The sequence below is a fragment of the Brachyhypopomus gauderio genome, chromosome 3 (genome assembly GCF_052324685.1).
Source record: "Brachyhypopomus gauderio isolate BG-103 chromosome 3, BGAUD_0.2, whole genome shotgun sequence".
Taxonomy (NCBI): Eukaryota; Metazoa; Chordata; class Actinopteri; order Gymnotiformes; family Hypopomidae; genus Brachyhypopomus; species Brachyhypopomus gauderio.
The window spans coordinates 9359171-9386003 of record NC_135213.1 but is presented as its reverse complement, the minus strand read 5'-3'; the positions used below and the strand labels follow the sequence as shown (position 1 = coordinate 9386003).

Here is a 26833-nt window from a genome sequence, read left to right as displayed (position 1 = left end):
ACACACACATACACAAACTGCTGTGGAAGACCTCACTGGGCACAAACAGTGCTCTTCGATTAAGACTAATGTGTCTATAGCTAATGATGTGATAAACACTTAAATAGGATGAAATGGAGTGTGATATTAAAACAAGCTCTTTTCTCTGGCTTTTGTGAAATAGACTAATAAGATAAATGCTTTCACCCTCCCTGTCCTTATTGGCTTATGCACTTTTATTTGTTCTTTCTCTTTTGTTTGATCTAAATGTAAATGTGTCTGTTTATTGAAATAAGAAGCTCATCGATACATTATATTACTGACTAAACAAGGGCAAAATTTCACTTTGTCTTTTATTTGAATTTGTTCCGTATATTATTCATTAATTCCTCTCTCCCTGATGTTCTTGTTTGTTCATTTATTTTGTTTGATTTTAAAACAGAAATGTTAAACGTGAACGTCTCCGCTTAACTGCATGTCAGTATGTGAAAATGTTCACCACAAGGGGCCATGTTTCACACACTGTAAAACCTTTTCAGAAGATTGTACTACTGGGATTTGACCACGAGATGGTGCCATTCCATTATTCACCACACGTGTTCCTGCACCATCCTAATCTAGATTCAAGATACCAACACTTGTGTTTTAAGTCTGGTGTTTTCTAGCTTCAGACAGTAACATAAACCTCATTGTTCATTTTCCATCTGCCCCACCTTGGCTCCGACGCAGAGGCTGAGACAGACAAGATTCTGACAACCAGAGAATCTTTAATAGATTTTAATAAATACACAAGCAGTGGCATTCATATGAACAGAGTTACACAGAGAGACATTTTCTAAACTGGCCATCATAAGAGGGCTTGGTTCCTCCTCTGACCATCTGAACAGTTCCTTCCTGTGGGCTATCTGGGAAGGAACACCACGAAGTAATTATCACTTACAGCACAAGCTTACAATACTCAAGTTTTTCTTTTTGCTTAGGCTACCTATAATATTTAAATGCATTGATTCAGAAAGTCTGGCAAGTGTGGAGGTCAAATTTATTTTAAAAATTTAAATCAGTACATATAAGCAAATTGAAATAACACTGACCAAATGTGCACAAACGTAGACCAGGTATTTGATGCTTGAATATGCTGTTCATCTTTCCTAAACAATCAGATTTACATTTACATTTAGGCCATTTAGCAGACACTCTTATCCAGAGTGACTTACAAAGTGCTTTACACACAGATTAAATCTTTACTAAACAATCTGATTAAATCAATCAATATTCCTAAAGATTCTTAATGGACAAATACCTGGTCTTCAATCATGTATTTGCAATCCTCACTTAATGTTGATTAGAATATTGTTTAAGACATGCACAAACATTTTAGTTACATATTAACCATGATGTCAGGCAGCACATTCTGTTAATAATCACTTACTGTAGTTCTTTAGTGTGTATTGTTGCAGTCTGGTTCTCCTTGCCAATAGTCTACACTGATAATGACCTTTGTATTCACACCTGATCACACCTAGTGTAGCGGTAAACACCCACATGATATCCTATACAACACTGCTGTAATCTTCCAAGGTGGATACGATGCATTTCAGGACACAAGACATTGTTAGCACGTCACATTTCAAGTATCAACAGAACTTTGCAACAAATGCAAAACTTGTGGATTTTTGTTTGTACTTCCACGAACATATAATCAGCGTTTGTTCGCCTATTCACACCGCCACTACCATTCTAGTAAGTCAACAGACTTCACAGAGATTGTTATGAACTGCAGTATGTGCTGTTGGTTAAGCTGCTTAAGACAGCACTTTCAAACACTCCTCCCAGGTTAATGTAGTACACACAATGCCAGGGGTATCCATGTGAGCATATAGGCCAGGTGATGCCACCCTGCTGCCAGCTGGGAAACTAAAGCCTGCCTGACTGATACAGTACCTGAGCCAGTAGAGGTCGCTCATCTCCCACACAGCTCCTTTATTGACCACACAACCATCAGAGAGTAAACTGACCAAATGCATTATGAGCTAGAAATCCTATTGTGAATAAATTAGCCTCAGAACCCCCAATAAAACATCGCCTAACTCTCGCCTATTTAATGTCCTTCAAAACCGATTGTTAAGCTAATAACCAAGTCATCTCTTATTTAAAACACATCTTTATTATAAAATGAGACTCTTTTTGGTAAGTATTGTATGTACAGAAGCTAATCGACAGATGCACAGAACTGTCCCTCCTGGACAGTCATTTCGAGGCTAAATGGCTAAAGGAATGGTAAATACATAGCACCATTTTGATGAATAAAAATAATTATAAAAAGAAAAAACAAAGAAATGAAATTAATATCCACTTAGAAGCAGAAAACAGCCAACCACTCTGTTTACCTAAGCATAAGTCTGTAAGAGCCCATAATCTCTTCTCTACGCTACTAAAGCATCTCTATTCAGGACACTCATTCTTCTTATTACTATTCTTAATACATGCTTTGTGGTTAAAATACTTTTAAACTCTTTATAGCTACTTTTTGGCAGTATAAGGAAAGTAACATGTACACACAATATGGTCTATGATGTACTCACCTCTGACAAACCCACTTATTAGGCACTTAATTAGCTCAAAACAAAAAGCTCTTAAGAGGTTCTTTGTCAACAAACAGAACAATACTATGTACATATATGTAAAAAGTGTTATAAATAGGTTTTAAACCATAGATACTATATACATCTTCAGATTATGACAGTATTCGTTGTTATATGTCTTTTCAGGGTTGTGATTTTGTAAAACACCCTGCAGGGAAGATATCGGCGGTTTAAACTTGTCTGTGGCTGCACTGTGGGATTTTAGCTTCAGAGCTTAGACTTCTGACGGTAGCAGGTAGGGGGCGCCACTTCATTCCCGTTTCCTCAAGATCACATAGATTAGCCCGCTGATGAGCGCCACAGGAAACGCCACCCAAGCCAGGATGTAGGTGAAACCGAAAGACTCGCTCGGGTGAACCCACTCAGGACTCATCACCGTATAGATGATGGCACCACTCATCACGAACAGACCTGCAAAGATGAGGGGAAAGCCAAAGATTCATCTGTCGGATCTGTAACATTGGTATGATTCATCAGTCTAATCCGTAACACTGATCTAATTCAACTGTCTGATCCGTAACACCGGCCTTCATTTCTCACCACTAGGCAATACTGCACTCCTATCAGTTTTTACCAGACGCCATATCTAATATCAGTTTAGTGGGGAAATCAGTGCCAGATTCTTCTTCTTAGTCTTTTCCTTGTCTTTTTTGTCTTTGGAAAAAGATGCAGCCTTTCTGTGTACAAACAAAATCAAACAGAAGCAATTTGCTAATTTCCCATTCAGGCTTGCACATCCGTCGTGTCAACTGGACAGGCTGATCGTATGTGAAACACATACCTTAAAGCTCTACATTTAACCCAAACAATCTCTTTCAAATAACACAACACAGATGTTGGTGTCTGTAATTATATGACAATCTAGTTTGCAGTTATCCCTGTAAGTTTCACTTTAAAGGCTGAACTGGAATATATTGGTACAGAATTCCTGTTAGTCGTGAAGGAATAAATTCACCCGCACCCCCCCCCCCCACCTCATCCTGTCCCAGCATCCACCTGCTGACACTGAACTTTCCAAAACATCCCCATCTGATCCCAGAGAGCCGTGATCCTAGCGACCTGTTCCAACAGCATGTGTCGCTGACCCGCAGGTCCTGGCGTGACGAGGCACTTTTGGACATTGTTCTCTGTCGGGCGGCACATGAGCCGCCCCCCCACCGGCCTGCCGTGACATTTCAGCTTGTGTCAGGGGCTCTGTTTCCGGTGCCAAGCTGGTGGGCACCTGGCAATGCCAGAGGCTCCCCGGCGCCCGGCCACCTCCGACAGGCATTCAGAGCCTGTTAATGACCGCCATCATGAGGGCCTCCAGCACGCCTTCCCCAAGGCCAAGCACACACCGTATTGTTCCCAGAACACGTAACGCTCCCAAACAGTGACGCTGTGTGTTTTTTTTTTCACGCTGTGTTTTTTATGTCCAAAAAACAACTACATATTCTTCCTGTTCTGATTCATATGATCTTAATCTCCAGACACTTGCTGTTATAGCTGAAGTAAGTACAGCATTGGCAACTGATCACCTTGACTAGTTATACATCTATACATAGTTTTCTTTAATCTGAAGACATTGCTTCAGGAGCTTTGTCTGTAATTCAGCTGAATGTTATAGAAGTTTTGAAGCCGTAAGGTGCAGATGAACAAGTGGGTACAGGGTCTGACCTCTGATTGGGCAAAAGCGGCACAGTGTTTCCATAGATGCAGAGAAATGAGAACTAAGAGGCCTGAGTAGGAAGCAGACATGACTCATCTTCACGATGACTTACCACGTCACATCTGACACAAAGACAATGATTTTGTTTCATAATTGACAAAGGTTACAAAGGCTGAATAGCACATGTTACAGTCGGATTACACCCTGCCTCCCCTCTTCACAGTGCAGTGATGCTACTGTCAGAGAAAACCCCGCCTCCTCACTGCACTGTGCCATGATGTGATACAGGCCTCAGTCGTGACGCCCTGCTAGTCAGAGGTGGCAGTGTCTGCTCCCTCGTCTGCCTCTCCAGAACTGCTGACTGCAGGCAGGGCAACAACACTAGACTAGCTGCCAACAGCCCAGCCATCAAACAAGCCCACACACACACACACACACACACACACACACACACACACACACACACACACACACACACACACACACACACACACACACACACACACACATACACACACACACAGCACTCACTGGCAAAGATCTGGAAGGCTCCGGTGAGGAAGAAACGGCCTCCTTTCTGCAGGGTGAAGAGCTGGCAGAAAAACAGGATGAGGGACAGGAAGCTGAAGATGATTGACAGGATCATAACCGCCTGGACCGCTTGAATCCACACTGCAGACAGAGAGATGTGAACTGTTAGGGCATTCAGTCATAGCAGCAAACCCCCGCAAAATGGAGCCTGAGTGTTGTACAGCTTTAGAGATGTTTGTGGCATGAAAGAGATTAAGAATACAGAGACTAACATTATACTACATGCCACAGTAGCCTACTATGTTTGAGTATGTTACTGTTACTGTTTAAAAATTATATTTAAAGAATGTGACATGTATCCAATAAGGTGACCTTGAGATTAAAATAATAAATCCAGAAAAAGCATCTGTTAAAAAATTCAATGGACATGCTAGAGACATGTTTACTACACATGAAGGAGTCCGAAGCCAGCGAGTCTGCCCAGACCCATTAGGGCACTCTGGTGGGGGGGAGCATCCTGTTCTAAAACACTCCCGACACTTAGCAGCAGAGCGGAGCGCTTCTTCAAGTATCGATTCTCTGCTCGTCCTTCAGCCAGAGGAATGTAAACAAGGCCTCTTCCTGCTACCTGTGCTTGATGGTTTTAAGAGCTGTGTGTTTAGCCAGTTCTTGTTGTAAAGTATCCTGCCTTAGACGCACAGTGCAGTTTACACCAAGTGCTTGGCCTGGGTGTGGAAACAGATTTTCATTAGCGTTTCCTGGATTCCTGAAATGCATTTTTGTTTTGACATTACACCTTATGACTGAGTCACCGGATGAAGACGAGCCAAGATGAGACGAGACTAGATGAGACGAGAGAACGGAGACAATAGCTAAACAATCTGACCTCAATACAAGGTTCTATGGCAGTGGCTGGGAAAGTTAGCATACTGACCTTAGACAGACATTTACGGTACACTCCCAACAGTCTTATCGAGTCTGTTTTGGGCCTCAACAGAGCTAAGATAGCTGCCGTTCACAACTTTCACATTAATTAGTAACAGTAATATTTGAGGCTGTTTCATGTTAGCCTCAAACATGTAAACTATTACAAACGTTCTGCTCACATCAGCAGTTTCAGCCTGGGTTAAATTCAGAACTATAAAATTCCATAGTGCTTAATTTTAGGATTAAGGAAAACATGTGTAAGAACACCCATTAAGGTAGATCATGCACATGATGGATAAAATGTTTATTTTTTAGATAAGGCACTTCCAAAATGTCCTCCCAGGTTTCTTGATGAGAACCAAAGTGTCAATGTGTTTGCTCTCCACCCAAGGAAACATAGTACGAATCCGTCCAATTCTGTGGTGGTGTGAGTGTTTTAAGTCCTTCCAGCATGTCTATTTATTGTCTAAGGGTAATTCATGTAGCCTCAGGTTTCATCTCTCTCTCTCTCTCTCTCTCTCTCTCTCTCTCTCTCTCTCTCTCTCTCTCTCTCTCTCTCTCTCTCTCTCTCTCTCTCTCTCTCTCCTTGAAATGTTGTGTACTTTCTTTTTGGACACCAAGTCTCCATCACCTGTGCTAATGCCAAATGGTTTACTTTCTAGTTAGATACTGGGACACAGTGCACAAGCAACAAAGCCCCCTGCTGAGTGAGAGCCCCCTGCTGCGCCCATTGGAGTCAGAGGAGCACTAGAGTAATGTAGCACAATAACAACATTTATTTAAATATTTATGACACTAATCTCAAACCTTTGTATAAAATACACAGCCGAAACTCTCAGAATTTTGTAGGAACTAAAAATTTAAAAGATGGGGGGAAAATCTGATTAATTATAATCATTTGGCTTAATCTTTCACTATTTTTACTGGGTTAATAATAGAAGTTTATTGGAAACATTTTGGTGACATTTTATATTATACCACCACTGTTAAAATGTAACTACAATATTCATCATACAGTCATATAATGAATATATATATATATATACTCTAGGCATACTAATATATAGTATATTATATTAGAGAGAGAGAGAGATCCCAGAGGGCAAATAGTGGTTACCTAACCCTAACTATACCCCTAACCCTAACCCTAACCCTTACATAGCAGTGTGTGCCTGTGGTAGATTCCTTAAACACTTGAGATTGAGTTTGAGCTTGGCTACCAGCTGCTGGTCATCATTCACAAACCACGCCAAGTAAATAAAACTATTAAATGCACCATTTAAAGTGCTGCAGTGATACAAGGGCACTCCATGAAACATGGCAGTGGAAATCCTATCAGAGGCCCACTTATCACTGAATTAACAATGTTGATACCGGAATTCCTAATGAAGGAAGTTAATGCACTTAGAGGATTTATGTGCTTATGCCTTTAAAAGGCTCCACGTGACCTGGTCATGTGATCTGGTCATGTGACCTGTGAGGACCAGTTTTCTCCTGCCCATGGGACCAGTGAGCCAGGAAAGTTCTGGCTTGGTGTCATGACCAAACAATACTGCCCCCCCCTCACACACACACAAAACACAGCACAGTGTAAGGTGGTTCTACCTCATTACCAAACACACACACACACACACAACTATAAAAATTCTGATTCTGCCTCATTACCAATAACATCAACACACACACACACACACATAGTGAAAAACCTTGCTCATACTGAAGCAATTAAATCATGCCAAGACAGCCAGGAAAGTGTGTCCACTTCCCTACAATGTGCACAAATCCTCAAGCAGAACGACATTAGCAGACACTAGCACTGCTTGTGTGCAGAGTCACATGCTTTTGGAGGTTTAGATCTTCTAATATGACCTGATTTTACTGGTGACTGCATTTGGAAATATGTTCTATGACATGATTTTAATGAGATAAATTAAGAGCCTAAATGACTACATTAAGAATGATAATTCTGCACTTGTAACCACCGTCATTAATATCACTTTCTTGTATATCACTTGTGTGTGTGTGTGTGTGTGTGTGTGTGTGTGTGTGTGTGTGTGTGTGTGTGTGTGTGTGTGTGTGTGTGTGTGTGTGTGTGTGTGTACTAGTGACTACCCATGTGTCGTCTTTTTTTGTTGTTGTTGTTGTAAATCATCTTACCAATGATGCTATCTAAATATGATCTGTGGGTGTGATGCTCAGCTATGTTCACTACGGTGTAGAATTAGGATCTCTTACACCACACACACGCACATAAACGCACGCACACGCACACACGGCTGACTATATTTGAGCTGCTTTAAATATTTGTGTCATGCCCCACCCTGCACCCCAGTGCCATCGTTCGAGCCTGCGACTTCCACTCCCAAACAAGGGTTCTGAGCTCGGCCATGGATCGGCGACTATTTATACTGGAGAGACGAGTCGCCGACGTTGGGATCGCCTTCCACTCAAATCGCACCGCTGCATTCGCACCCCTAGATGGCAGTATAGAAACATGGGCGCGCACGGGGCACGCCTACCACAGGACGTGGTAACAGACAGGCTTTGTCGGAATTACACCGGCTCAAGCTCTAAACCAACCGTACCTTATAACCATTGAGGTTTCTGTAAGGCCATGCAACCCATGCCAATCGGTTTTGTGAAATGTCGTGAATAAAACATCCGTGCATAATAATTTTCAAGATGCAACGCAGCAGTACCACGATGATAGAGACGTCAGTAAGAAGTGTCTTACCTCCGGTGCTACCGGGCTGGCAGCTGTACGCCCCATTGGTTGTGGAGCAGTTATACCAAAGGTCCGAGCTACTCGTGGGGCTAACGGTCCAAGCCTGTGCAAACACGAAAATACATTATAGTGTTTTACAACACGCTGTGGATCGCTGCGCACTTATGTCTTTTCAATTTAAAACACCATCATTAGAAACGTGTCCCAATACTAAAAACATATCTAAAACATTTAATCATATAGTTAAAAAAATACTCACACTGACAATAGTTGACACGAAGAGTAGTGCTAGGACCGCGACATGCAGAAAAACGATTCCACAAAGAAGAATCAGCATGTTTTCTCGAGGGTCTGTAAAAGTATAACCACAGAGTATTTACTAACAACTTCGTTTGGCCTGCTGCGTTCACGCACTGGGTTGACAGAGGCGGGCTGGGTGTGTCGTACCTGCTCCACACACAACGCCCCTCTTGTCTTTACCACTGGCTGAAATACCCACGTTATATATATATACAAAATATATATATATTTACATATTTACAAAATGATATGTGTGTTTTGTTTTCACTTTTGTTCTGAAGCTAAACAAACCCCGTGTCTATTACGAATATGATATGTATATCTTTATTGATAGATAAGGGAAAAGTAAACTTCCACTCCTTGTTTTTATCAGAGACGTGTTGCAGTGTGCGTACGAATCTCGACCGCATGTCTGTACCGTACAAGCCTCTAATGTCATTAGTCTATTAAACCTTACTAAAACCAGGAATTACATTTCATTTTACTATCAGAAAGGCGTGGTGTGGATGCGTAAACACGCGACACACATTCCCTGCGAATAACTGTCTTCAGTGGGATTTGAGTTCTGTTCAAATCCAGATATATTTGAAGCATCAAATCGCAATAAAAGTTCAACTTACTGGAGGCGAAGTTAAAGTAATTCCCGAAAAACTGATGAAACCTTGCAAACGCAGCGGCAGCAGCACCCACAACAGGTTACAGCGTACTCCCAAGTCCGACAGGCAGAGACTAGAATGGTTTAAAATGTAGCGCTGCAGTTTTAAAGAGTTCCGTTATGGAGGGACAACGCCCTTTTAGCGCCGCTACGTCAGGGCGCGCCCCGCACTCACGGCGAGGTTCCCGATATATCCACGAGACGCGCGGTGCGTAATAGCGCAGGAAAACCGCTGGGTATTAGTCACGAGCCTTCGTGTTTGCGCACTCTGTCATGGAACGGAGCTGGTTCTCATGGTTACCAAAACGGAAACAATTACAGATGAGGAATTTTATCTGTTCCCCTTTATTTAATTTGGAATACATTTTATATGAAGATAATGGAATTGTTAGGCCTGTTTTGAGTCTACCATGGAAAAAAAACTTTTTGTTCGTGATCACGAACGAATATGACACGTGTAGAAAACGTCATAACCATAATAATAACATATTCACATATTACACAGTGGTAAATAGAGGTTCGTTCCTTGATCCAGACCTCGGGTCTCTTAACAAAGCTTTTAATGCCGTGGTTGTCTAGGGAATGAGACATACAAATATGATTTGATGGGAGGGCATCCCTCAAATACCAGTGACTCATGATGTGTGCATTCGTGTGTGTGGTATAGTGGTGTGTGTGTCCATGATTCTGACTGAGAGATTCTTCTGGAATGTGCAGAACTCCTCTGCTAGGAAGACTGAGCCTTGATGTCTTTGTTTAAGGAATAAGGAAGTCAATAAGAAGAGATATATACAATAATGGAGAGAGAGGGAGAGGGAGAAAGAGAGAGAGAGAGAGAGAGAGAGAGAGAGAGCATGTAAGATCCAGAAAAGACATTTCTACAGCAGATAGGAGTGCCAGGACCTTTGGTCTATTGCAAACATCTATCAACAGTTTTTTTCCTGAAGAACATAGTCAAGCTTTACTGATTTGACTCAAGATACACTATGGCTGTTATTCACATACCTTGTACAAGTAAGCGAGTCCTGAATGATCTGTGATTTATAGAGTCATTTTGTACTATACAGTAGGCTTTTCAAAACAAAACAAATATTCTAATGAGCCCAGGACACAATCAGGTGGATGGCCACACCTCCCAGACTCATGATGCAAGAGTCACTGTTTACTCTGTAGTGTAGGTGATTGGAGCCCATTGGTTAGTTGCAAACAGGACGTGGGAATGACACAGAGCTGGAAGATGCTGCACATGTCATTGGTTCACATAATAATGATTCTCAATTCTACACAAATTCAAACACGTTTGTTCCCATATACGTTACGCTCTAGCAGCTGCAGAACTCTGCACATTCTAAATTATAAATCCACAAATTCTTAAGTAAGATATTTTTGCAAAGTAAAGCATGCTCAGTGCACACTGGACCATCACTTACTGACCACTGGCATCTCTGCATGTCTTCGTAATGGCACAGTGTTTATGTGGAAGGTCTTGGACATTACCATAAATCACAGTCAGTAAGAGTACAGGCTACCTTGAAATGCCTAAGAGTACTCAGTGCTAAAATATTAATTTTACAGGCACAGACTCACATTATCATAAAGCAAGATGAAAAAGCAGTGCATATTGTGAAGAACTCATTTCCAAACCAAGGTGATATTTACTAATAGACAATTGGACATATGCTTGCAATAAATATTATTAACATGGACTGTGTCCTGTGCTGTGCATGGAGGGTCAGGTCTGTGTGTGCATTGAGCAGCAAGTGTGTGTGTGTGTGTGTGTGTGTGTGTGTGTGTGTGTGTGTGTGTGTGTGTGTGTGTGCGCCCACAGGGAACAGCAGGTCTCTGTCTGTGTGCGTGTGTGTGTGTGTGTGTGTGTGTGTGTGTGTGTGTGTGTGTGTGTGTGTGTGTGTGTGTCCATTGACAGTTAGGTCTCTCTGTGTGTATGGGGGGTAGGCTGAGAGTAGTAACTGTTGCCTGAAGCACATTTACAACAATAAAAACAGCAAACCAGATGCTGTCCATGTTTCCTGAAGAGCACACTGCATTGAGGAGTCTCCAGGGTCAGGTCAGGGTCAAGGTCAGGGTCAGGGTCAGGTCAGGGTCCCCTTCCAGTGCACATCCACACATTCACATCACAGTGTTTTTAGTGTTTCAGTCACACTCTTTATGTCATCAGCAAATTATTAAGCTCTTTGTGAGCAAGATCCCATGAGCTAGAGCAAACGAGACCATGCACTGGGCTGGCCCTATTCGGGCCGGGCCGGGTCGTGGCCCTGTGGATCTTCACACACATGTGGAAGAGTCTTAGCGTTCCCCACATTCCTGGACCATGAGCCTAAAATTAAATTATATCAGTAAATGATCAAATCATGCAACTACAAAACAGTTTGCACTAAAACGCATTTGAGATAATCATGCTCACTAATAAAGCTGTTAACCCAGCGAAGACATGTGGCGTGTGTCCAGTCACAGCAAGCACAGCTATTTGGTTTAGGACAGGGGGTAGAGCAGGACTACTGCTGCCATAGCAACGCCATATATGCCTGTGTTAGAGGAGAGGCCAGTGGGCAATCTAGCAGTCTGAGAGCTCTTGTTTGTGTGTGTGTGTGTGTGTGTGTGTGTGTGTGTGTGTGTGTGTGTGTGTTATACTCACTCACATTAGTGTATCAAGTCTGGTTTGTTTTGGTATCCACGAAAAGAACGGAAAATGACAATGGTCTACCTTCTCTTGCACCCCCTTCAGTCCTGTAAATCACAATAGCATGTTCAGATTGAAACTACACACCCTCAGCAGAACTGCTTAACACCCCAACCTGTTGGCTAAGAACGGACAGGTCACCATGCTGAAGTGACCGTGACAAAGCCCTGGCGTTCAGGAAGACATCAGGAGCACCACCCGAATCTCATTCAGAAGCAGCGTGTCCTCCTGAACCAGAACACGTTAGGCGTTTTCCATATTACTGCATGCAATCCAAAGCCCCACTTAACCCTCTGAGCATCTAGCATGCTGGTTCCTGGTTCTCAAGCAGCCGTTGTGGGTGGCCATGGAGCTGGTTCTACAGCCTCGGCAGGTTCTACTCCCTCAGAATGGGGCATCAAGTTCTGCACCTATTAGACATATTCAGGACAAATTCAATTGGGCAGTGACAAGCTCAATAGAATGCTTTTTCTTCATCATGAAAACCAGTAAACCACAGTTTCCTTTCAGTGACATATGCATATGTTATCTAAACTAGGGAGAGGGAGAGAACTGTTTAACCAGTTTGGTTATCATCTGGTGACATTGAATGGTTGCTGGTCATCACAGGAAGTTAAAGAGTTTATCAGTTTCATCCATACAAAAAAGTCTGGTGGTGGACGATTCAGAATTCACATCATCTTTGGAGATTGATTGGGGCTGTGCAGAAGCAGCTCACCGATGAACCCTGACACTGGCCTGGGGAAGCTTCTTCTAAAATGACAATATCTGCCATGTTGTAGGTCTTGTGGAAAAGTAAGAAAAGGGTGTGCTGTGTGCTTCTCACTTGGCTTCCACAAAGTTCAAATGGATTTCATATCCTTCTATGACCTTCAAAAATGTCTTAATGTGTCACGAAAGGTGGTCGACCACTGTGATATAAAAAAATTACTTGTGGTCCAATTACAAGTCTGTTAATGAATCACCTGTATCCACATAGGTGTGGTTCACTCCTGGGCTGGGGATTCCTCCTGCTGATTCCTGTGGATATCAGTTTAGCCTGATCATAGTCTTATGTTTGCACAGTCAAAAGGTCACATGTTTTTTTTTTTCCCAAACGATGCGCACTGATCAACTGTATAACCTACAATGCATTATGTCAGACAGAAGCACTATTTTCAAAGGTTATCAAGGATAAAACTCATACAAGCACCCAGAGTTGGGCTGTGTTCTTTCTGAGGTTTGGGAGTCAACACGGGTCCCCACAGAGCTGTTTAAAGGTGGCGTACCTGCATGGGCTTGTGTTTGTCCCGCTGCTTTATCCTGCTGCATCTCTGTGTGTCCTGACACCTGTCAGCACAGTTCCATTATGCTGAGAGTACACACAGTCATAGGCAGCACACCAGAACAACCCTTGCCACAACACCAGGCCTCTTTAGCATCAGGGAGGGAGTTAGATTGGTGTCAACCTTAATTTAAAACATTCCTACTATAGTAGCATTTTGCCATACTGGGCTGTACCTAGTTCTTCTTCTGGAGAAGTACATCATACTTCCTGTGGTTTCCCTGGAGACACAACCAAAATAAACACAGAAGTAGAGAAAAATCCCTGAATCATCCGACAACATGATTCAGTGTGAAAGAGAGAGAGAGAGAGAGAGAGAGAGAGAGAGAGAGAGAGAGAGAGAGAGAGAGAGAGAGAAACAGACAGGGAGAGGAGGGGGCAAGAGATGGAGAGAGATAGAGAGGGAGAGAGGGAGAGAAGGAGAGAGGGAGAGAGAGAAGGAGAGAGAAAGAGAGAGGGAGAGAGAGAAGGAGAGAGAGGGGAGTGACAGAGGTATAAGAGCTTATCCTCAAATGAACTGCACTCTGGATTTCATGTTTCTATTAGTCTGACTCTGGGCATGAAAATAATTTTATGACAACAGTAGCTGACTCAGACACATAAAAATCTTAGACCATTATATTCTGTGCTGCTCCTCTGACACACCAAACCACGCTTTCTTTTCTTCTGTTAATCCCAACTGTGGGGAAACTGGGCGCTCAAGGATCTAGAAGAACCCTGAAGGGGTTTATCTGATTATGTTGGATTTTGTACAAGAGTGAAGATCCTGTCCCAGTCTGCTGTTGTGACATGCACTTGTGTACACGCTTGTCTAGACGTTTGTCGACATGTTTGTTCACTGTAGTAGTGGCCATCCTCTGACCCTCTGATCTCACTGTTTAGTTGCGTTCTTTGTTCTCGTCTTGAGAAGACACCTTGGTGTGTTGAGAGACACTGCCATGCTTTGGTAGTTCAGTTGGTTTTCTATCTGGCACAAGGAAAGGTTCCTCTGGTTCCTCAGCTCTGGATGAGGAATCAGATCAGAACAGGTAACCCAAGCTCTTACCTGCTGCTGCGCTCTAGAGAAGAGCTTCCATATTAGCTCCAGCATCTGACTGTTCCTGTTCCAAAACACTCAATCCAGAGCTGTTCAAAGAATCAATGGTTCAATCAATGAAATATTCAGTTATCTGTAGATGCATTAGGAAAACTACACATGGTAAAAAGTCATAAGATCAAATGTGTGTGGCTGTGTGCATGTGCGAATGCATTTGATTAGCTAAATGGTGTGTTGTTATGCCCAGCTGTTCTATTAGGTATTGCTGAGGTTGCCTCAGATATCATTGGATTTTCAAGAGCCTCCCTGTTGCTGTTTACAGGGTCAAACCTGAACAGTTGAGTGTCAGAAATGGAGTGGTGTGGCTCACTTGTTTCTGTCCTGCAGTCAGGGGTCAGTCTTTAATGGACACGCTTAAAATTTGTTGACCTCTGAGGGTTAGCCTGGCATTACCATGGTAATGTAGCTGCTGTGATTATCCACTTCTTCACTCCTTCCCTCTCTCTGTCACTTCCCCTCTCACTCTCACTCCCTCTCTCTCCCCTCCCTCTTTCTCCCTCCCTCTCCCTCTCTCTCTCCATCATTTCCCATCTCCTACTCTCTCCCCCTCTCCCTCTCCCCCTCCCTCTCTCTCCTTCTCTCCCTCTCTCCACTCCCTCTCACTCCCTCTCTCCCTCTCCCTCTCCCCACTCCCTCTCTCTCCTTTTCTCCCTCTCTCCCCACTCTCCCTCTCCCCACTCCCTCTCTCTCCTTTTCTCCCTCTCTCCCCACTCTCCCTCTCCCTCTCCTCTCTCTCTTTCTCTCCCTCTCCCTCTCCCCACTCCCTCTCTCTCCTTTTCTCCCTCTCTCCCTCTCTCCACTCCCTCTCACTCCCTCTCTCCCTCTCTCTCCCTCTCCCTCTCTCTCCTTTTCTCCCTCACTCCCTCTCTTCACTCCCTCTCTCTCCCTCTCTCTCCTTTTCTCCCCCACTCCCTCTCCCTCACTCCCTCTCTCTCCCTCTCCCTCACTCCCTCTCTCCCTCTCTCTCCTTTTCTCCCTCACTCCCTCTCTCTCTTTCTCTCCCTATCCAGTGCTGCTGATCCTGTGCTGAACACTCAGTTGCTGTTGCCATATCACACAGATCTCACAGAGGTAATAAAGGCCTTAGGAGTGATCTCCACATATATGCACAACCCTGGGATTTGCTGTGTAGGCTAGTATTTAAACTCACAATAAGTGGGTTCCAGATCACACTGTATGCTGTTTTGGTGTTTAAAAACTAAAAGGATAGGTGACTGTTCCACGGTCCACGGTCTCTCCAGATATCAGTAGATATGAATATATTTTAGACTCTGGGAATAAAAATACATCTCATCAGTGTTTATTGGGGATTATTTTTATTTTGTGTTATTTTGTGGCACTTCTGCAGTCTTCCCCTCTGCCCCTGTTCAAAGCTGACTGACAGACTCGTGCGATTTAGCTCGTGTCAGAATGAAGGCAGGCGGCCGTGACTGTTATAAATAACTCGCGGATATGCATGGACCTCGGTCCGGGATTCCAGAACGGCTTCTCAGGGCACGGGGGTCGAGAGAAGAGGACGAAGGTCAGCTATTCACGTCCACGGCATCGTGTGTTGCACTGGGGAGGTCGACACCAGAGTGTGAAGCACAGGGCCTTGACCAGCCATGTTGACACTGGGTGGGCGGGGCCTTGACCAGCCATGTTGACACTGGGTGGGCGGGGCCTTGACCAGCCATGTTGACACTGGGTGGGCGGGGTCTTAGCCTGTTCCACTTAACATGCGTAATCATGAGGTGATGAGAGACTTACCACAAGTAACGCTGAGCAGAGTGAGGCGGCGGGTGGAGGGAGGTGGGTGGAGCAGACATGCTTGCTGGTATATTTAAAATACAATTAAAAACTGCTGTGCATTTTGTTTAACCAAATGATTTACACTTGCTGGATCATGTGAACAGTGTGATTCACTGAAACACCCAGAGAATACCCAGCTGCAGTGTCTCTAACAGGTCAGCATCACACACATTGTGATGTTTAGAAAGATCGTTTGTAGAGAAAGACAGTATATAACATAGACAGAGACAGTATGAGAGACAGACAGCATGAGATAGAGACAGAAAGGATGCTAGACAGACAGAGACTGTATGATAGAAAGACAGACAATATGAGAGACAGAGTCAGTACTCCCAGTCCTCAGAGCAGATCAGTGAGCAGACATCAAAACCAGACCAGTGGAAACCACAGCTCTGTCTGACTGGCTCCTATGAGCTAGCCCCTCCTTCTCTGTGGCCTAGCCCCTCCTCCCCTGTGGCCTAGCCCCTCCTCCCCTGGTGCTTTCAGTGTTCTGTCTCTTCTCCATTTGTGATCATAACATCGAATTGCCTTTGATGGAAAGTGGCAATAAAGTGAAGTCAGTCAGAGAGTTTCGATCTGTTTCCTTCACTGGTGGAAAAAGAGGAGTATGATTTTAGAAGTCGGAGGTGTGGGGGTTTATGGGTAACCTGAAGCTATTTTTACAACTCTTTTGTAAGTCATTGTGATGTTACTGACAGATAAGCAGAGAACAATAAAAATGTGTTTGGAAATTTAACTCTTTGATGTGACCAAGGGAAGCAACCACTTAATCTCTCATAAGTTACTCCCAAACCTTTATGGTCAAATCCCAAACCTTTATGATCAGAATCAATATCTATATCTTCATCAATCTCTGTATGTCCAGTCTCCAAAGAGCTGCAACCAGTTAATGTAAGTATTGTCTCTACTACAGCATAATGAACCAGTAGAAAGCTTACAGTGGATATTGTGCAAACGTTTAGAGACCCAGATGTGATTGCAGTAAGAAGAGAGAGGACATCTCTCAGTCACACATGTTCCCATCACTCTCCCAACAGCACAGTATGAAGCTTTCTTGTTTAATTCTATCTTAAGTTAAATAACTTTTATTACACACATAGTCTGACTCCTAATGTCACACCAGTGCAAAGCCTCAGGACAAAGACTCAGGACATACACTTAGGACAAACACTCAGGACTAGCACCAGTCAGGAGTTTTATAATAGATTAACAAAGCTAACATCCAGCTGTCATTGGAAAATTTTACAACTGCCAGTTACATTTGGTTTTATTCACACTGGTTAAAGCTGAAGCCAAATATTAGAATTGATTTAATTTCCCATAAAGAAATACTTCACCCGATTCCTAATCATTCTAACAACCCGTACTCGTTTTCAGTTTTCATTAACAACATTAACATTAGTGACATTTAGGTTTTTTAGGTTAAGATGGTGGTGGGGATTAGTGTGTGAGGAGACCCTGGCTCTAGGTGTACCCCACCAGACGTGGGCTGCTGGGAAAACTCTTCCTCATGCTCATGCACCGCTCTTGATCCAGAAACAAGGAGTTGGCCTTGACCGAGATATCGTGCTCCAGAGCAACTTTGGTCTTCACCAAGTTCTGCAGGGTATTCTCCGCCTCCATGAGCCTCTCTCTCAACTTGTGAATTGTATCTTCGATCTCTCTCACCTCAATCACCAACCTGACAGTAAAAGAAAGAAAGACAATGAGATGGATGATGGGGTAAGGTTAGAAAAGATACAATCACAAGGACATGTCCATTGCTCAGTAGTAGTGAATTTAAATGTTGGTGAAAAAATTAGCATTTTGCGTAATGTTGCAGCGGTCTCAGGGTCTCCAGGGCTTCACCTGTGATGGGGATTATCTCTGCACAGTTCTACGTTGGGTCGGCGAGTTCTCTCCTCCAGACGCGTTTGGGCCACTTTAAGAGGGTTCTCCTTATCTCTAAGTGCCTTCTTCAGGGCTTCAATCAGCATCTCAGTCTGGAAGATCTCTTGAAGGGTCTGCAAGAGACAGAAAATATGTTCTGGAGATGTTGCTCATTTTGAGATGTAAGTATGTAAAAACAAGGGCATTCCAATTTTGATATCAAATCCAAGTTCTAGATTTCATAAACATGGAAGTGGTTGACCACCAGGAGTCCTGAGAGAAAGGAAGAGGAGAACTGTCTAGTATCATGCACACAGACCTCGAGGACTGTGATTTGAATACTTCTGCACTAAAATCTATGGTTTATTTCAAGGCATTTAAATGTGTTTTATGAAACCCATTTGTTATGGGATTTATAGTAGATAAAAATGTCTCCTAAAGAGACATTAATTTTACCTGCTGTATTTGCTTAATATAGCTTATGTTTGCTTCCTTTTGTGCATTTGATGTAATCACATTCTGTCCTATCACCATTGCTCAGAGCAGAGGAATAATACTTTATTGGTACATTGTGCCTTGGATTTGATTGATCAATAGCGTAACCCTGTGCAGTTCCAGATAGAGGTCCAGTATAGCCTTCAGTTAACCTTCTGTACCATAGTGCCTGGCGTGTACTGTCCTCCAGTCAGAGGACTTATCACAGACGCATGGCACAATCGGTCTGTCCACTGACGGATGTTTCTGCACATGCAGTTAGCAGAAATTCCATCGGCCCTTTATGAAACCCTGTGCCTACAGTACGGTTATGGTATCTGAGTTTAACACACTGATCCAGGCACGAATGGAAGTGAGGAATCTTCAGGTTGGAGAATCTTGAGAAAGGAGAAAGCTCAATAAATGCACGCATTCAAAGGGCTTGTCTCTCTCTTAGCATTAACTTTAGATAAGATGTATTCTTTATTCAACACAGTAATGTTAACCATAAAGGTATGCTGTACCAGATACCAGAAAGGCCAAACGTTTGTAGCAGCTGGTTTGCATTAACAGATCTCAGATTGATATGCTTTGATTAAAGTTCTGCTAAGCAGCAGTGCAAACAACACAGACGCAGGCATTTCACAGATTATGCTGCATGAAACCACAAAGCATTCTCAAAAACACTCTACACTAACAGACGGTAACGTGGTTGATTTTTGAATAAACCACATTTCCCACTGAAAGCTCTGGTTGCAGACTGGCAACCACATGGTGGCTTAGAGGGTCTTTTATCATGGTTTTCTTGTTTACATAAGGCCAAACAGAAAGGTAAGCACAGACCCTAGACGTCTGCCATTCACCTTAGCCAAGTGAGTCTGCAGGCCGTTTTTAGCCTCAGATGTTTCAGAAACGCGGTGGGTGAAGGCGACGTTGACGGTGTTGAACTGGTTCCACATCTCGTTGGAGGTGGAGTTGAGCAACACCTCGATCTCATCACGGAGCTTGTGTGATGCCATGCGCTCGCTCTGAGAGTGCAGGATGTTGTTGTCGGTGAACTTTGACCAAGAATCAGGCAAACTCAGGCTGCTCTCATAAAAACAGAAATTAATTAAAGTGCAATGTGAGTATCTGTCACTGTATTGGGTATTGTACACTGCATTGCTTATAGTGTACAGTCCGCTGTACACAGTACAAAATACATAGTCCATAAAATAGCAGCTAGTAAAAATCACTATAAACTGCACAATGCCATGGCAAAGAAAGGGGGATGGGAGAGCATGCACAGTGGACAGAGGAGCATGCACGGTGGAGGGGGAGTGTGCACAGTGGAGGGGGGAGCGTGCACGGTGGAGGGGGAGTGTGCACAGTGGAAGGGGGGAGCGTGCATGGTGGAGGGGGAGTGTGCACGGTGGAGGGGGAGTGTGCACGGTGGAGGGGGAGCGTGCATGGTGGAGGGGGAGTGTGCACGGTGGAGGGGGAGCGTGCACGGTGAAGGGGGAGTGTGCACTTACGAGGGCTCCAGGCGTTCTATGCCTCGGTAGTAGCCAATGCCATCTGTTGTGTTTCGTATCTGATGACATTTGTCATCAATGCGCTGTGCTGTCACCTTGTCACTCAAATCTCTTTCCAGCTCATGCTGTGCTGCTCGATTTGACCTAAGAAAATGCACATGCACATGCACATGCACACACACACACACACACACACACACACACACACACACACACACACACACACACACACACCTACATCATTGCTCTATCTTCATTTGTCTTTGTGATTTAAGGTAAAGACCATGGCCAACCAGGGTTAGGTCTCCATAACTCACGCCAGCTGCGTGATGGCTCTGTCCAGGTTCCTCCTCATTCTCTCCTGACATGACTTTATCACCTCCACCTCCTAAAGGTGGAGATGAACATCATAATGACTGCTGAGGTAAAGCAGTGGTTTAGTTTTATCTCAGTGAACCTCACCATGAACTACGAGCACTGTAGTGATTTGATTTATTCTGAACTTACTAAATTGCCTGAGTATTCGCTTGACTGAAGAAAGTCCTACCTTAATCAGGTCTTTCTCTACACCATCATGTACCAGATCAATACCCATCCTCTTCTCTCGATGAAACAAACATTCTTGAGACACCTGCAAATAAAGCACTACTGAGTGCTACTCATTGCTTTACAAGCTTTAAATCCTTGACTCATAATAACAATGTCAAACCAACACCAATGTCAACCCAACATAAGTCTCCACAATCACAATGTGAACCTAACACCAGACTCCACAACACCAGTGTGAAACCCACACCAATGTAGACCCAACACCATCAGTATACTGAAGGGTCAGTGTAATCCTGTCTTGGTCTTACTTTGAGTTTGTTCAACTCACCAGCTAACCAACAAGCTGTTGCCGTTACCTGAGTCAGATATGCTCGGGAAGAGAACGTGCTCACAGCTCTCCTTCTCTGAGATAGACCTGCTTGCTGGCCTTATCTACATTAAGGACATCTTACTCTCAGGTGTGTTACCTGGAGGTCCCTAAGAAGGCAGGGTGCCATATGATGCCTCTTCATTAACACAGTTTGGTTACTGAAGCTTTAGGCAGATCACTGTGACATGGTGACATTGATGAATCACCACTTCAGCCTGTCCTGTCCTAGCTACTTTCATGGTTACCTAGTGATACATTAAAAACAAGAAAGACCTAACTGACACATTTGAGTGTGTTCTGTATCTGCTAAGGGATTCTCTTGTGTGGAACTGTACAGAGCCCTAAATATTGTACACAAAAACTACAGTGGAAAATCTATTACATGTAGGGTGATGCATACATCTCCAGGAGGGGAAATCATTACCCTTGAATGTTCCTCATACTTCCCAGGGCCCGAGTGCACACGCTCCTCACCTGAAGGGGCCCCTCGGTCTCGGCCAGGGCTCTCTCCAGCCTCCTCTTCACCTCAGTCAGTGCTGCGATCTCCGTGACCATGTTGTCAATCTCATGGTGCAGCTCCGACCTCCAGAAGCTGATGTCATTGAGCCTCTCTCCCAGGTTCTTGCTGGTGTTCTCCTGCGTCCTGCGAGTCAGCTGCTCCCGGTCCTGGATCAACCGGATCGTGTCTCTGCGCAACCTCTCCGCACTGTTCCAGGATGACTCGGACTCACGGAAATTGTTCTGGTTGGACTTGTGCCAATCCTCTGGCATGTAGCGGGTGCTGAGAGCTGTTCTGTTGGACGGGTAGAACATAGTTTTGGCTCGAATCAGTTCCAGGTTGTCCCTTTGTGAGGTGGAAATGATTGAGGGTATAACACTTCCACTCCTGTAATAGGTGTTTGTCCTCCAGGGCATGTTGGCATTCTGAGTGGTGATCAGGGCAGGCTGGAAGTTTCTGTAACTAGACGCCGTTGTGGAGATAGCTGGGAGGAAGTTACTGGGCTTGGGCCGTATGTACGTGGCCGTCTGTGTGGATCCGATCAGTTCCATATGTCAAAGGTACTTTACAGCATTCCTGTGAAATGCACCATAAAGCAATGTCTACAGTAACTGTCAAAATGGTAAGAAATCAAAAATTCTAGAATGAATTGATACCAAAGTGTAAAATTGATTTCAACAAAGTAACAAAGTAGATGTAGGTCAGGTTTTCTTACAGCATTGCTTTGAACTGTAATTTGTAATATTCTAGTTGCTAAATATTATAGAATATTTAAGGTTTTCCAGTGTTCTTTTCCCCCTAAGGGCAGTGTCTTACATGTGTTTAAGTGTAGTGTTTTGGAAAAATTTAAACCCAAAGCAATAGGCAATATTAAAATAAAAAACACATATTTTTACTGTTGTGTGTCTTTACTTACAGCAATAAAAATCATCACAGAAACCAAAAGGCCAGCATAGTTAGTTAGTTAGCATAGTGACCAAAAGGCACAGCAGTGGGAGAGAGAGCCTTACCAGTCTGAGTCTTGTGTCCATGAGCACCTGAGGTTGTTGTGTACAGACACATCTCTGTCAGCCTGAAGTAAGAGCCTTTGTGCATTATTAAAGGGCTTACCTCAACCAGGAGAGTCCTAGACACTTTGTGTTGTCAGTCAAAGGCTGAAGAAAGAGTTAACCCAAATTACCCAAGTGTTTCCTTACGGCAGTCGCCATGGGAGACCAGCAGTAGTGCAGGGGGTGGGGGGGGAGCTGTTTCAGTGAATAGGAGATCTCTCTAAACACAAAGAAGTTCATTTTAGTACAACAGTTAAAAACAGAACATCTAGTAACTGTTTGTTTAATACTATTTAGTATTTCTCCCCATGTGTGCTCTTACTGGTGATTCATATTTAGTTTGTAGGTTCGATCTCCAAGGTATTTGATGTGCTGACACAGGAGAGCATCATGTGTGGGCCCCTGGACCCCCTGGTGTGTGGCTGTATGAATCTCTTTTGACTTCCACTCACCTACAGCCATTCAGCTAACTGTCACTCAATCCAGCCATGCCAAATTAATCGCCCATGACAACAAAAGAGAGCTGAGGCTACAGGCAACTGAGGCACGCAAGTGAATTGAAGCGGCACACAGTTATCACAGCTTTATAACCGACATCACACACTTTTATCACAGCTTTATAACAGACATCGCACACTGTTATCACAGCTTTATAACAGACATCACACACTTTTATCACAGCTTTATAACAGACATCACACACTGTTATCACAGCTTTATAACAGACATCACACACTTTTATCACAGCTTTATAACAGACATCACACACTGTTATCACAGCTTTATAACAGACATCACACACTTTTATCACAGCTTTATAACAGACATCACACACTGTTATCACAGTGGACACCCCTGTTGTTGTTAGACAGCCTTGATTATTCTTTTGGCTTCATGATGTCTTGCTATAATAGCAAGATATTTCCAATGCACTTGAATGTTTACAATCTGTCTCTAAGTACAAGAATATATCAGATCCACTTTTAACGATGCTACTTCAATCCAGACTCTGAGAAAGTCCAGACTCTGTGAAAGTGGAAGGATGTTTCTCCTCGTGATTGATAACACACATATTTCAGATGTGTGTTATAGGGGTGTGAACAGGAAGCTTTGCTGGACAAAGGAGTTTAAAGAATGTGTGCGTGTGTGTGTGTGTGTGTGTGTGTGTGTGTGTGTGTGTGTGTGTGTGTGTGTGTGTGTGTGTGTGTGTGTGTGTGTGTGTGTGTGTGTGCTTTGTTTTCTAGTGTGCAGTTAAGGGTCTCACTTCTGCATATATGTATTTCTCTCAAACAGTTTTATCTGGTAGCACTCAGACTGTTCAGAACACTGTGCCAGTGTTCAGGAATGTGCTAAGGAAGCAGTTATATAGGAGCAAACACCCTGTTTCCTACATATACTGAATATCGTCTCCGTCTGTCTGCATACTGCTGGGTAGATTCATATTCTGATGTCTCATAAAAGTATAAACAGTTATTTTCATCACATATTACGGTATATATCCGTCTTTAACTGAGTGCAGGAACACAGACAGTCATGCCTCTGTTAGCGCTTGTTCTTGAGCAACTGTTTCCGATAAGTCCAAGATGTCGTTAAAGTCCCCGCTAAAACAATGGTCTTTGTTATGGTCTGATCTAGCATACTGGCTCCAGCTTGTGCCTTTCCCTACCAGAGACCGACTTGCATGGAGTCAAAGGAACATAACTTCACCATAACATGGCCTGGAACAGGAAGTGGGCTGTAGACTCTCTCAAGGGTCTTATATTTTGTTAATTCAAGTAAAACCTCTTAGTGAGCTCCAAGAACGTGTAGACCATGTGTAGACCAAGCTAAAACCAGTGTGAGTTCACGCAAAACTCATACTACTTAATACAAGTGAATGAGATATTGTTGACAACACATAACATTACAAAACATGATACCCAATATTAGCAATATTATCCATTCAGATTTTTTTATGAATGGGGTCGTGTAAGTGTGTAACAGTGAGATTATGTTGGCAGGACCAGATGACTTATTGAACCATATGTGGACAAATCAGTTCATCTCCACTCTATTAAAATAGCATTCAGACAACATGCCATGACACAATATTAGTTGCTGTGGTGACTGTTGCTGGTGTTAGATAATCATGTCCCTAGTGGAGAGAAATCTGAGCCATGAATCAGTAAGTCAGGTGGGTGATCTTTCCCCCTGGACGATAGGGCTACAGCTGGGTAACCGAGTCCTTATCAATCATTTATCCCACAGGAAGAGAACTACCACGGGAACTATAACACATCTCAGTCACAGGTCTTCTTACAAGCAGTGCAGACTGGTATTGTTCACGCTGATTAGGAACGGAGAAAAAGACCCAACTGGGTTCTGTTCACCTCAGGGCTGAGGAGATGTCACGACATTCAGGTGTAATAACCCTTCTGCTGCTGTGTGGCATTAATTAACAAACTAACCTCCCAGGAGAGGGGAACAAGTGCTGCTGTCACAGGTGGGACAGGTGGTGTTTTGGACGAGAGGTGTGTCTCTGTCAGACATCTGGACTTTCATTTCCTGCCCATTTACTAAACTGTGCTGAATGGCTGTCATGCAAATGAGCAGAGAGAGCTGATCTTACAGGTTGGATCAATGCTTTGGAGAGGCTAAACTGGCCAATCATAGCAGGTGATGTAACAATCCTACCACTGGCTTCCAATAAGGCAAGCTCAAATTGAAGCCACGTCACAATCAGTGTCTTAAAATGTGTCCTGATACACACACGCACACACACACACACACACACACACACACACACACACACACACACACACACACACACACACTTTATTTGACTTTCATAATTGTCCTACTTAAAGTCTTGACTATCCATCTACTATCTAGTGTCCCGCTGGAGGCAGAGGCCAGCAACATTGCTACAGACTTCAGCCCAGACTGTGAGTGAAACCTTAGTGCTGTCTATATCTGTAGCAGCCTTACGGCCCTCAGCTGGTTGGGGCGTTTCACAACATACCACACGTTTGTGAGGGGCCAGACCCCAGCCTCCCAGTAATGCAGTATCTATAGCACTCTTGCCTGCAGAGCTGAATCTGTTCAGCCTGTTAGGGAAAAAGAAAGCCATCTGAAATCCCCAAAGATCTTTGAGATGTTGGGCCATGGCACCGTCTGCAGAGTTTAGCCAATAATCCAGCACAGAAGAGAAGGCTTAGGAGCATGGCCTTTGTTTAGAACAGCATACTGATTGTTTAACCCTTCGTTTCATTGGACCCCGAGTGTACCGTGTGCTGGCGTGTGTTAGAGTGAGCTCTAATCGATGCGGCCTGTAGCTAAGGGTGTACAGCTAAGGGTAAATTTATGCAGACAGAGGACATACACTGTTTACTATCCAAACATTGTTTCAGCTCAGGGGAAGCAGATTGGAAGGAGATGTGGAGAGGATGAGGAAGGGTGTCATGTTTACCTTTCCCCTTAACTCACTCTTCATCTCCACAGAGAACACAACACCCTCCAGCTGCCGGCCAGCATATAGCCAGGCTTCCCTACACAGGCTGTATCAAACCACCGAGGACACAAAATAAACAATAAAGTATTACTGTTATTAATATTAATTATCCATTAAATATTCCTCTTTTATTCTAACTCTTTTGATGATTTATGTGGAGGTATTAAGGTCCAAATAAACTGAATGGTGGTGTTTGGCTCAAACGTACAGACTAGAGAATAGAGTGATGGATACCTGCTCCACCCACCAACACCGGCTGTCTGTAATGGAATCTGTATTCATTAATTCTTTATGTTTCTGTGCTCATTCATTTCTGGTAAAGGCTGTCAACACACTTGACCAGAGGAGTAACTGAACTGTTAAATCGCTGGGCCATACTCTCACCCCCTGCTATGGAAGACCGTTAAACCCATCGCAAAAAAAAATCAAAGCCTGCTATGGAGATTCTGTAACACAGTTTAGGTATGCAGCTCTGTACATCGGCAAATCCTCACTTTAAGATGTACTAAGAACAAAATGTGTTTCTTGGTGAGGTGAGCAGTGATGGCTAAGTTACCTTGAGAAAGTAATCCGATTACTGATTACTCCTTTTAAAAGTAACTTAGTTACGTTACATATTACTTGATTTTAAAAGTAACTACGTTAGATTACAAGTTACTTTAGTAGTTACATTCAGCAGCAAAATAAATTTTTCCAATACTCA

General features: G+C 43.5%; 2 protein-coding genes across 4 annotated transcripts; both read right to left on the bottom strand.

The window, feature by feature from the left end:
• Window positions 1–725: 725 nt before the first annotated feature.
• On the bottom strand, window positions 726–9585 carry pmp22b (peripheral myelin protein 22b). The gene is made up of 5 exons (XM_076999358.1): window positions 9373–9585; window positions 8712–8803; window positions 8462–8555; window positions 4801–4941; window positions 726–3032 (listed from the first exon to the last, which is right to left on the bottom strand). Exons 2-5 carry the CDS (start codon window positions 8787–8789, stop codon window positions 2872–2874), a joined length of 474 nt encoding a protein of 157 aa, XP_076855473.1. The 5' UTR covers window positions 8790–8803; window positions 9373–9585; the 3' UTR covers window positions 726–2871.
• Window positions 9586–17494: 7909 nt separating this feature from the next.
• On the bottom strand, window positions 17495–26114 carry tekt3 (tektin 3). 3 transcript variants are annotated; one of them, XM_076999356.1, is made up of 9 exons: window positions 26089–26114; window positions 22602–22860; window positions 21567–22167; window positions 20721–20804; window positions 20491–20561; window positions 20174–20317; window positions 19523–19745; window positions 18165–18319; window positions 17495–17997 (listed from the first exon to the last, which is right to left on the bottom strand). In XM_076999356.1, exons 3-9 carry the CDS (start codon window positions 22140–22142, stop codon window positions 17781–17783), a joined length of 1470 nt encoding a protein of 489 aa, XP_076855471.1. In that variant the 5' UTR covers window positions 22143–22167; window positions 22602–22860; window positions 26089–26114; the 3' UTR covers window positions 17495–17780. The 3 variants fall into 3 exon arrangements, with proteins under 3 accessions (XP_076855471.1, XP_076855472.1, XP_076855470.1); XM_076999357.1 differs by lacking the exon at window positions 26089–26114 and having other exon boundaries at window positions 22702–23844; XM_076999355.1 differs by lacking the exon at window positions 26089–26114 and having other exon boundaries at window positions 22602–23843.
• Between the last annotated feature and the right edge of the window lie 719 nt (window positions 26115–26833).

What these genes read in the sequence shown, in the direction of transcription:
- pmp22b (XM_076999358.1), bottom strand. Translation starts at nt 8,789, where the DNA reads ATGCTGATTCTTCTTTGTGGAATCGTTTTTCTGCATGTCGCGGTCCTA. An exon ending in CCAGCCCGGTAGCACCGGAG is followed by an intron (nt 4,942 to 8,461) that starts GTAAGACACTTC and finishes CTCTGTCTGCAG; the next exon opens with TGTGGATTCAAGCGGTCCAG. An exon ending in AGCCTTCCAGATCTTTGCCA is followed by an intron (nt 3,033 to 4,800) that starts GTGAGTGCTGTG and finishes TCATCTTTGCAG; the next exon opens with GTCTGTTCGTGATGAGTGGT.
- tekt3 (XM_076999356.1), bottom strand. Translation starts at nt 22,142, where the DNA reads ATGGAACTGATCGGATCCACACAGACGGCCACGTACATACGGCCCAAG. An exon ending in AGACCGAGGGGCCCCTTCAG is followed by an intron (nt 20,805 to 21,566) that starts GTGAGGAGCGTG and finishes CTTTATTTGCAG; the next exon opens with GTGTCTCAAGAATGTTTGTT. An exon ending in TAGAGAAAGACCTGATTAAG is followed by an intron (nt 20,562 to 20,720) that starts GTAGGACTTTCT and finishes CTCCACCTTTAG; the next exon opens with GAGGTGGAGGTGATAAAGTC.